General features: G+C 34.3%; 1 protein-coding gene across 1 annotated transcript; it reads right to left on the bottom strand.

Annotated features, from left to right (window-relative positions):
* Positions 1-122: 122 nt before the first annotated feature.
* On the bottom strand, positions 123-8,528 carry LOC125785666 (CMRF35-like molecule 8). Its single transcript, XM_049469654.1, has 5 exons — positions 8,376-8,528; positions 7,508-7,816; positions 5,634-5,957; positions 1,926-1,966; positions 123-1,501 (listed from the first exon to the last, which is right to left on the bottom strand). The coding sequence occupies exons 1-5, from the start codon at positions 8,413-8,415 to the stop codon at positions 1,382-1,384; spliced, it is 834 nt and encodes a 277-aa protein (XP_049325611.1). The 5' UTR covers positions 8,416-8,528; the 3' UTR covers positions 123-1,381.
* Positions 8,529-12,053: the final 3,525 nt, after the last annotated feature.

Below are 12,053 nucleotides of genomic sequence, written 5' to 3'. Positions count from 1 at the left end.
CCTTTATGGAAGAGTGGAAGAAGACAACCAGTGTTGAAAGAAAGACAGAAGTTTCGCTTGCCGTTTGTAGCTACAAGTCATGTAGGAACACAGCAAACATAATAATCCTAAATACCTAAATCTCATTGATCTTCTGTGGAGAGACATGAAAACTGCTGTTCACAGACCAACGCTCTCCATCCAACCTGACTGATCTTCAGCTGATTTATAAAGAAGAATGGAGGAAATAATCTCAGTGTATCAAAGCTTTAAAAGGTGTCTCTACTAAGTATTGATATAGGGGGGACTTTTGCAAGTCACACCTTTTTTATTTTACATATGTTTATTGGATAAAATTTGGAAAACCAAATTATTTTATTTTATTTTTTTCATTCTACTTCACAACTTCAACATCTTTTCCAGGAACATAGATATTTTTTAAATAAGAGAGAGGTATTTTGAAACCAAAGCAGATTATTTTTAATTCATAGATAATCATTAATACAGGTGAAGTTTACAGAACAGTGAGATGCCCTCAAACAATAGGATCTAAAACATTGGCCTGCAAACATTTGGCCTGTTGGAATTTGAACTATTAGATATAATTAAGATAGGATTAGAAATATAAGACAAGATAAGATTAGATAAAACATGAAAGGATATACAACAACAATTATGAACACAGTCGATTACATTGGTTAATTACATATAAAAATCAATAAAAATGTAAAAAGTACATGCAGGCTCATCGATGACATCATGGGCTGAATCTGATTGGTTGATATAAGACAATCGACTCTGGCACATATAATCTGATTGATAGGTTTCAGGGTTTAATATCTGGTAGACTGGATCTGATTAGTAGGTGTTATAAATAGACGAGGATATAATGAATCTAAAGGATTAGTATTGGAATTTAATCAGTGGTAATCTTAATCTAATCAATTTTGAGATCCGTTTGGGCTCTGGAGGATTGAATACGATTGATTGGTGGTGTGGGTTAGAATAAAAAAACTGACGTTTAGACAGGAAAATTGTATTTAGTCTAACATTCTGCTAGACTTAATCTGACTGGTTGACATTGGTGTTTAGAGTATATTCTGACTCAATACTGAATCTGAATTTGGGTTGAACTGGAATTTAGACTCTAGTAGCCTTAATCTGATCTGTTTTTGGGGTTTAGACTTTAATAGACTGAATGTGATTTGGTTGGGATTTGAATTTAGACTCTAGTAGACTTAATCTGACCTATAATTAAGGTTTAGACCTTAATAGACTAAATCTGATTTGATTATTATTGGAATTAAGACTCTAGTACCCTTAATCAGATCTGTTGGGAGGTTTAGGCTCTGGTAGATTAAGTCTGGTTGGAGTTTAGATTGTGGTAAAATGAATCTGATTCTCATGTTCTGGGGTCTAGACTCAGATACTCGGGGGTGTTAGGTTCCATGTTCTGGTAGTCTGGTGTCCTCCTGGTCTTGTATTGGACTCCAGGTGGATCATTTTCATAATCAACATCAGCCTGAAATCAGAGTGGAGTGAAATTAAGTTAACAGTCTCGGTTTTCTGTTCTAGAGTTTTTGATGGTCTTTGCAGTGACTTTCAGACTTTTAAAAGTTCTTCTTTTAGGGTTGACTGACCTTCATTTAGTTGAGTAGTCGTTGCTTCTCATAATCTGAATTAGAATATTACTCAAATATTCACTATTCACTGTATACCTGTAACTCTACCTCTTCACTACTTTACTTTAACTGATGCTCTCAAACTTAAACATTAAGAGACAAGAAATTCAAGTAATTAACTCTTGATGAGTTCAGCACAGCTGTTAACTGAAAGCCTGAATTCCAGGAGACTCTACCTCATAAAACTGACTGAGAAAACACTTTTTATTTACTAAAAACTGAACTTCTAAATGGAAATGTAGATTCTGTCTTCCATTTACTCACTGGAGCATTCGTTCTTGATCTCTTGCTGGCATCTGCAGATCCTGTGAAAAAAAGAGAGAAACCTGTCTTACAAATGTTCTGTTCAGTTTTTGTCCACTAGAGGACATCAGTCGCTTTAAAATCCAGTAGCGTGAGAAGCTCAAGGCTCTGATTTCAGCCTCATTTAAAGGATTTTAAGGATTCAAAGAGACATTATTAACATTCACATCACATGTGGAACAAATTGTATTTTCACAGTCCAGTTACACCCAAAAGAGCAATTATTTAAATAAGATAAACATAAAGATAAGATAAGATAAAATAAAATGAATAAAATTACCAAAAAAATTTAAGAATATATAATATTATATTAACTGACGTTTGAAACTTCCTGTGTGTCTCCAGTGTTTTGTGTTGAAGTTATTATTATAATTATTGGGTTTATTGAGACGGCTGAAGTGTTAAGTCATTTAAGGATTAAATGACTAAATTGGTATTCTATAGTATTTGTCTTCACATTTTCAGCATAAGTGCTGGCATCGTCTTCATTAATTACTCATATAACAGTTATTAATGATTATACTTGTTAGTAATGATTTATAAAGCATTTATATGACCATATTATTTATGTTAATAAACTCTTTTATATACCATTTATAACCATTTATTTTAACGTGTTGCCAAAACATTGATCTTGTAATTTCTTAGTTATTAAGTTAGTAAGAATATGTCTAAATTATTAAGAACAGCAGAAGCCAGTTGAGGATAGTGGAGACAACTACAAGAATGATTTAAAAGAAATAACAACAACAACAACAAAAACAGCAAAAATAACAACAATAACAACAACAATAATAGCAATAACAACAACATCAGCAGCAACAACAGCAACAATATAAAAAAAAAACAGTAATAACAACAATAACATCAACAACAAACATAACAACTACAACAAAAAGAACAATGATAACAACCATAAACACAACAATAATAATAATAACAACAATAACATCAACATTAATACCCACCCATTATACCGGTAATACACCCATTACAACAGCTATAACAGCAATCACATGACAAAGAACAGAGCCTAGTGAAGCATTAGTAATTTTATTTAATAATATAAACACTATAATTCTATTCGCAATAAATTTGAATGGTACCTTGAGTCCTGGAATATCTCAGTTTGTAGAAGATCAGTGTTAATCCTCCAATCAGCAGCAGAACCACACAGATACTCACAGAGATGATGATGGTAGAAGAATCTCGAGCTGAGAAACAGAAAGAACAGATCATGACCAGTTTAACCAGTTACCCTCAAACTCTACATCTGTTCCAGTTCCTGCTGTGGAGCCTAAAGCTCTGAACACATTTAGTATGAATATAGAATATAGAAAGAGGGAATTCTGGGTAATGACTGAAATCTTACTGGAGATGTTACTGGAATGTTCTGAGCTCTCTGGTGGTTCTGGTGTCTTGAATTCTGGAAAAAAATATTCACCAGATGTTCACTAAAATCTTAATCTTAGTCTCAATTTTAACAGCCTTTAAAAAACGTCCATATAACACTTTTAGGTGCCTATTTTAGTCTTTGCTATTGTAACGACAGGAAAAATACACCTTGTGCGTCTCAAAACGTTGTGCAAAAGGCATGTACCAATTATCTTAATTAATCATGGTTTTGGTTAATTTTGGGTGTAACGTGACATTATAAACCAATCAGAGTGTCTCTTGCTCATCATTCTCTTTAAGAGTAGAGTCAGGTGAGCTCTGACTGCTATTTGAATTGCTATTGTAACGGTGCAGCTACCTGGACGTGTTCAACAAACTCTTCTCAGCAGAGGAAACTGAGCTGCTGGTTGACGCTGTGAAGGAGCTCCAGCAGCTCATTTACGGGAACAGCAATGTTATTTTATTTACTATTCTGTTTATTGTTGATGTTAAAGTTGAGTTTGTGCACTGCTGCATTGCCAAGTTAGCGATGAACGCCTGACTGTTGGCGTTTGTCTAGGTTGTATTCAGTCAGTGGAGCTCCTGTGTTTTCTGTTACCAAGATAAACAAGCAAAACTCCAGAAATGTACTTGAACACACCTCATTTCCAGAACACCACGCCCATCAGTGTACACTCTAAAAAACAGAGGTACGACATGAGTACTTTTTTGTACTCGAAGGTACACTCTTCATAATTGTACCCTCAAAGGTACAATACTGGTCTTTACAGGGTCAGATTTGTTCCCTCTGAAGTACAAAGTCATTTCTAACAGCAATAAGTACAAATTTGTACCATTTAACCTGCAGCCAAAGGGTACATTCAGTATTCTGCATCACTGTACTAATGAACAATATATATTTAAATTGCACATTTTTTTATTTGAAAGCCAGACAATTTTGTATCATCAAGTTTTTGAGCCATATTTAGTTGATGATAATGTTTATAATCTTTATGATCTTTACTGCCACAAAAACCATGGGTACAAAAAAGGACTTTCACTGAAAGGTACTTTTTTGTGCCTCAATATAAGGTACAGCCCCAGCGACAAGCTTTGTACTCTTTTAAGTACAAATCTGTACTTATATTTCTTAGAGTGTAGATATATTCAGAAGCTCTGCTGCTGTTTAAACCAGACAGGTGGAAGGCATAGAAATAGACTGTTGGTGGGGTGTAAAATAGCAATGAACATTGCGTTACTAAATTCTATGCATATATTATAATGATGTAAATCACGGCATTAAGCTACATTATGTCTGTAGAAGGTCTTCAGACCACAGTTAAAGGAACTGAGAGTTGAGGGGGAAGTGTGTGCCACCACTGAGGGGGTGAGACTAAACAGAAGTGAGAACTAGTCTTGTGGTTTGTGTTTTATATTTAAGGGAAGGATCTAAAAAGTGCTGAAATAAGCTTCTGCTATATATATATATATATACTCAGTACCAGTCATAGCTTTTTTTTTCATTATTATCAAAAGTCATCCAAACTAATAAGAAAAACATTTAAAAATGATTTACTTAACACAAAAGTGTTAAACAAACCAGAATATGTTTTATATTTTATATTTTCACAGTCAGATTTATGAGGTAGAGTCACCTGGAATTCAGGCTTTCAGTTAACAGCTGTGCTGAACTCATCAAGAGTTAATTACTTGAATTTCTTGTCTCTTAATAAAGTGTTTGAGAGCATCAGTTAAAGTAAAGTAGTGAAGAGGTAGAGTTACAGGTATACAGTGAATAGTGAATATTTGAGTAATGTTCTAATCCAGGTTATGAGAAGCAAGAAATTAAGGTCAGTTAATACGAAAAGAAGTATTTCAAGAACCTTGAAAGTATCTTCACGTAAATGTTTGAGTAAAATGAACATTGTTGTTTTATTCTATAAACTAGTTCATATTCATAAACTTTTAAGAGTTCAGAAATCAATATTTGGTGGAATAACCCTGGTTTTTAATCACAGTGTCAGGCATCTTGTCATCATGTTCTCCTCCACCAGTCTTACACACTGATTTTGGATACCTTTATGCTGCTTTACTCCTGGTGTAGAAATTCAAGCAGTTTAGAGGATTTTCAACTTGGTAAAATCTTATCGTTTTTAAATGTTCTCTTTATTTTTGTTTATTTTGTTAATGGAGCTGTAGAGGTTCCTAATGGTGTCCTGCAATAATCCATCCTTTCTTTTCTTCTGGGTGAAACTATTATTGTAGAAAATGTGATAAAGTCTGAATGTGTCTCACCTGTTACCTGTAGATGAACCTTCTGGAAGAGGGTATAATAACTGACATCGTTCACGCCGATCCACACAGCACAGGAATAAACCCCTACATCATCCTCTCTCACATCTCTGATCTTCACATTCACGACTCCAGAGCTTCTGTCCTCGAACATGGAGAATCTGTCCTTCTGAGCATCAGTGGTGCTCATCACTACAACCACCGACTCGCTGCTCAGTTTAAAGATGAACTTTAGGCTCGTCTGGAACTTCTCTGGATAGGAACAGCTGATGGTGACGGTCTCTCCCAGATAACCAATCACAGACTTTGGATACAAACAACATGGATCTGTCAATCATAGAGAATAAATGGAATTAATAAACTTCTGAATTTAGGCCACATTACACACTGCAAAAAATCCACTGGCAAAAACTGGACAAAATATATGCAAATTAAGCAAAAAAATCTGCCAATGGGGTAAGCTAAATTTTCTTAGTAAGATTTCTTACAAAAAACAATGGCAAAGTCTCAAAATGAGTGAAATCAAGCAAAAAAGTCACAGTTTTTGGACACAAGAATCGGAATAGCTTGACTGTGCTTATTTTGAGTTCAAATTACTTAAAATAAGGTACAAATTAGGGGTGTGACGAGACACTAATATCACGAGACGAGACGAGACACGATATTGGGTTCACGAGAACGAGACGAGACGAGATTTAAAAATACGATTTTTAAGAAAACGTCAAAAATGAAAAATGGCTTGAAAACTAGAGTTTTATTTGACAAAATCATGTAACCCAAACTCAACAGACTGGTTTCTCTCACACACTGATTCTAGAAGAAATAGAAATAAGAATAAAAAATTAAAAGTTTTCTAGGTCTTATATAGTGCAAACAATAAGTGCAAACCACAACCAGTCATATTAAGACTATGGTTTGTGTTTTTTTTCTCCTAAATCTCTTGTAATTTAACTCTGCAGAACCATAACCAGTCATATTAAGACTATGCTTGAAGTGAAACAGAGACAGAACATGTTTTAAATACAGTACAGAGCTAAGGGATTAGTACAGCTGTCTATGAAACAGTCACGTGTAGGATTTATTTACAGTATTTATATATGGTTTGTTTCTTGTTGGTCACTCTGTTACCGTTTATTGTTTCCACTGGAGCCAAAATGCAGCCAGACATACAACTTAAAAGTAGCAGAAGCATCTTCTATACAAATACCTGAATTTTCCTCTTCTGCTGAGAGCTGCTCTCACTGCTCAGACACCACACTCTATCGCAATCGCTACTGGGTTGCCAGATCCCTCTTAAAAAGTCCACACTAAACTGTTTTTTTTTTTTTGCAACGCGAGACGGGATTAAGCCTGACAAGAAATATCGTCTGTTTTAATCTAGCGAGATCTCGTCACACCCCTAGTACAAAAAGTCTTATCAGAGAAGAAAATAAGATTTATTGCCTTAAATTTTCAAAATTTCACTAAGACTTTTATTTTTTTGCAGTGCAATTATGCAGATAAAGCTTTTGTGTTGTATGCAGAAATGAAGTAAAGTTTACTAAAAGAAAGGATTGACTGAAGTTCAGTTCACTTATTTACTCTATGTAACATTTAAATCTTGAAACTGAGCTGAAGTTACTTAAATTTATTTGAAATTAAATTTACTTAAAAAAATAGCAAATGCAGAAAGATGCGTAACTTTTTTTAAAGAACATTTTACTCATCATTTTTTTCAGTGTACCACCACATGGTAAAAGTCCCAAAATGTGGGGCATAAAAAAGACATTTTTAATTGTGGAAGTAGAAAAAAATAGTAGATTGTAGGTTTCTCTCCAATCCCATAATCCTGTGTACCTACTCATAAGATTATACATAAATAAAGACTTGTTTCTCACCTGAGTTCACTTTCAGGTTCAGGTCACGGATCCACTCTCCATTCGCACCACACTGATACGATCCGTCATCCTGTAACCCCAGCTCTCTGAAGGTCACTATAAAAGATTCTCGATTAGAGTCGATTAGAGTAAATCTGTCTCTAATAACGTAACTGGATCCCTTCAGGAACACACACTCCTTCTTCTGAGGATCCGAAGCCTGGAGGTTCTTACAAAAATACAGATCACGCTTTCCGTACTCTTTCTGATTACAGTAGATAATCACGCTGCCTCCTGAGTATCCAATCACGTTCAAGCAGCACGCAGGACCTGCCAATCAAATGAAAGACTAAGATTTCATTCAATGTTTAAAGTCTCTGAAAAAATGGTTGACATTAGTTTTGCGATTCATATTTATTGTCGCTTCTTAATTTAATGAAGACAATGCATAAAAAATAGAACATTCCAAATGTTTCAATTTCATTGTCTGTTTTATTAAGGCTGTTTTATTGGCGTAAAACAAAGAAATATTTTAACACATTTTTGTTTGGTAATAATGTTGAGGTCAGTATGACTTTCAGCTTTATAATCTTTCTCTAACCGTTCCTTCGTTTTAGGCCCTGACTTAACAGCACAATACTTATAATATTTATATAATACCAATATAACGTTATAACAATGTCAGCACATAAAGTAACTGGCGAATAAACATTGCTAATAAGTTCATTTAAATGGAATAATAATAATTTTCTGGAGGTTTAAACTGCCGGGACCGTTTTGATCCAGAGAAAAAGGGATGTTACTAAATTTGAGCATAGTAGGAGGGTTCAGAAAAACCCAAAACTTGCTGCATAATCTAAAATAACTCATTTTAACCAGAGAAACCGACCTGAGATCAGGTAGAAGGTGAAGACGAGAAGGATCTTCATCCTGAACCGAACTTCTTCAGCTTCTCTGATGGTTTCTAAAGCTCCAATACGCTTTAAAATGAGGTTCTTCAAACTGATTAAAGCTGCTTTCGTTCTCAATGTCTCTCTCCGTCTGCACTTTGGTCTGGTCTGGTTTGGTTTGGTTCCTCTTTAAGAGAATCCGAATTGCTCAACATTTAAATGTCTTCCACCAAAGACAGTAAGATTGGAGACCTTATATACCGTATGAATAGCATTTTATAAACAGATAAAATGCATAAAATGCAAGATGGAGACCCTCATCCACCCTCCAACCCAACACCAAAAAGGTGAATAAAGCACCAACGCATTCCACATTTATTTATAGTGCTAAACTTCTTTGTCTAAATCTTTCCTTCTAGCTACTGATCTTTGTTTTTTTTCTCTCAGTCAGTTTATAAATTTACTTATTGAATGACCCTGTCACACCTTCCTGACAGGTGAGGGTAGCTGCGCCTCAAAAAGTAGCGGTTGTGGAAGAAATGATGGCAAACTGCAGTAGCACATCCAAAACAAAACAGTAACAAAAGCAACAAAACAACAAATCAAAAAGTAACAAGACAAAACAAACGTAACAAAACAAAAGTAACAAGACAAAAGTAACAAGACAAAAGTAACAAGACAAAAGTAACGTAACAAACCAAAAGTAACAAAACAAAACAAGACAAAACAAAACAAGACAAAACAAAAGGAATGTAACAAACCAAAAGTAACGTAACAAAACAAAAGTAAGAAGACAAACCAAAAGTAACAAAATAAAAGTAACAAGACAAAGCAAAAGTAACAAAACAAAAGTAACAAAATAGAGTAACAAGACAAAACAAAAGTAACAAGACAAAGCAAAAGTAGCGTAACAAACAAAAAGTAACAAAATAAAAGTAACAAGACAAAGCAAAAGTAACAAAACAAAAGTAACAAAATAAGAGTAACAAGACAAAGCAAAAGTAACAAGACAAAGCAAAAGTAACGTAACAAACAAAAAGTAACAATATAAAAGTAACAAGACAAAACAAAAGTAACAAAACAAAACAAAAGTTATTAATATTGGCTCATTGGTCAACCAACCACACCTGTAACAAACTTGAAAATGAAGCCTTAAATTGGCCAACACTGGTCTACCCAACCAACCCAGCTCTGCAGGAGAAAACACTGAGGAATGAAGACACAATAAATCAAATACACACAGAATGGAAACACAAAATATTCAAATAATAAAAAATTACTGCTGGGTGGGTACTCTACTGGTAAAGCCTGTAAAAAGGAGAAGAAGGTTAATTAATAAGCTAAAACTCATGGCCATGTACATGTATTTTAAAAACATTGTATATATAATTATTGGGTGTTGTTTTTTCAAGTGTAGTGAAGAAGGGAACCTCTGCTGTGTAAACCTCAATAATGGTATGGCCCATGTTAATTAGGGGAGGGGCCTGGGGTTTAAGAGGACTGTGTTAAGTGGTGAGGGGGTCTTTTCCTCCAGATTACTGTGGAAGGGGAGATTGCGTGAATTGGCTGTTTGGCTTTGCAGCCCATAGAATTAGGCTTCTTTTGAGACTTATATATTGGTGACTGCCAGAGGCTGTCTCAATTTCCAATTATTTAAATTTTTTTAATGTAATTTTTTTTTTTGCCGTTTTTGCACATTTTAAATAAAAGAATAACTCCATAACTCCATAACTGCTCAAGTCTACACTACCACTCTACAAGATCATTCCAGCCTTATGCAGATCTACGGTTTACCCCTGGTGTTCTGATGCAGATTGTTGTGTAATTTTATTTTTTGCAGTAAATTATTTTGTGCCTTTACGGTTTGGTTTCTGTATTTAAAAAAACAGAAGTGAGATCTTGGTTAGATCCTGTGGTCATGTGGTGGGATATGAGGTGAAGAATAGAGAAGTTTATGTAGAGTTTAAAACCACAGTGAGGAATTAGAAAATGACAAAACATCACATGGAGAACAGTCTGCGGTTGATTCACGTTTATACATGGCAAAAAAATAAATTTTGTGTGAATTGAAGTTCAATTATTTAATTTCAAGGCAATAAATTTTATTTTTTTGTGTTATTAAGCATTGTGTAAAATTATATTATTTAGCTTATTGTATGAATAATGATTATGATCTTAATCAGGCTAACTTATAATTCTCATCTTATTTTAAGTAATTTGACTCAAAATAAGCACAAAAAGTCACAATTTAAGCAATTTTTTTTATTCTAGCATCCAAATTTAAAGAAAAAGTTATTTCCCACATGTTTTCACTCTTTTTTTTAAACAATTGAGACTTTGCAATTGATTATTTTAAGAAATCTAAAAATAATCAATAATCAAATATGTGTTTTTGCTTAATATAAGCATGCACAATTTTCATATATGCTTATATTAAGCGAAAAACTCTGCCAGTGGGGGAATCTCATTTTTCTTGGTATGATTTCTTTAAAAAAGGAATCACAAAGTCTCAAAATAAGTAAAGTAAGACTTAAATCAAGCAAAAATCACAGATTAGAATAACTTAATTGATGACTTTTTGTGCCTATTTTTGAGTTAATCTTACGTACAATAAGATGACAATTCTAAGTTAAACGAAATAAGATCATTATTCCAAAAATAAGCGAAATAATCCAAAACGTACCATGCTTAGTGAGAAAAAAGTCCCATCAGAAAAGAAAATAAGATCTGTTGCTTTAAAAATCGAAAATTTCACTTGATAAGATTTATTTTTTTGCAGGGAACACACTAATAAATGGTTTAAAAAAATCATACATTGTGATTTGCAGATTTTTTTTAGATTATGGCTCTAGCAGTGGACATAAAAATGTCAGACCCCTCCATTATTTCTAAGTGTGAGAACTTAGAAAGGGTGTTTAAATACTTATTTATCTCGCTGTAAAGGTAGAAAGAGAGGGATGCACTGCGTCTGCTGGTGTCTATTCTTGGTTTGTTCTTGAATTCCTTCTAATTATCCCCCCAAAACTAAACCTGAGAACCGGCACGTACTCACCCCGCCCCCCCCCCACCACATCCCCCCGCCCCCACCTCCCCACTGCACACTGATCCAGTGTTTGCTGATGGTGAAAGTTTGTGTTTGTTTAAACATAAAATCAGATTAGACTGGAACTGCCGCCGGACGCTTCAGTGCAGATCACAGGACTGTCATCAGACTCTCATTAACACACACTAAACCACACACACATGCCAAACACACACACACCTCACACACACACACACACACACATATACCACACACTGTAATCAGTCCTGCAGGGCATATATACATATATATATGTTTCTTTTATTTTCCCAAATTAAAAACCTCTGGAATATAATCAAGAGGAAGATGGATGATCACAAACCATCAAACCACCAAACTGAACTGCTTGAATTTTTGCACCAGGAGTAAAGCAGCATAAAGTTATCCAAAAGCAGTGTGTAAGACTGGTGGAGGAGGAGAACATGATGCCAAGATGCATGAAATTAAAACTGTGATTAAAAACCAGGGTTATTCCACCAAATATTGATTATTTCTGAACTCTTAAAACTTTATGAATATGAACTTGTTTTCTTTGCATTATTTGAGGTCTGAAAGCTCTGCATCTTTTTTGTTATTTCAGTCATTTCTCATTTTC

This window comes from Astyanax mexicanus, chromosome 21 (genome assembly GCF_023375975.1).
Source record: "Astyanax mexicanus isolate ESR-SI-001 chromosome 21, AstMex3_surface, whole genome shotgun sequence".
In the NCBI taxonomy this organism is placed as follows: Eukaryota; Metazoa; Chordata; class Actinopteri; order Characiformes; family Acestrorhamphidae; genus Astyanax; species Astyanax mexicanus.
The sequence above is the reverse complement of the archived record's forward strand: the minus strand, read 5'-3'. Positions and strand labels throughout refer to the sequence as shown.

Excerpts from the sequence above, each read along its gene's own strand:
- LOC125785666 (XM_049469654.1), bottom strand. The coding sequence starts at position 8,415 with ATGAAGATCCTTCTCGTCTTCACCTTCTACCTGATCTCAG. Across the intron at positions 5,958-7,507 it reads GAACCTGAAAGTGAACTCAG|ATCCATGTTGTTTGTATCCA; the intron begins GTGAGAAACAAG and ends TATGATTGACAG. Across the intron at positions 1,967-5,633 it reads GGTTCATCTACAGGTAACAG|GATCTGCAGATGCCAGCAAG; the intron begins GTGAGACACATT and ends TTTTTTTCACAG.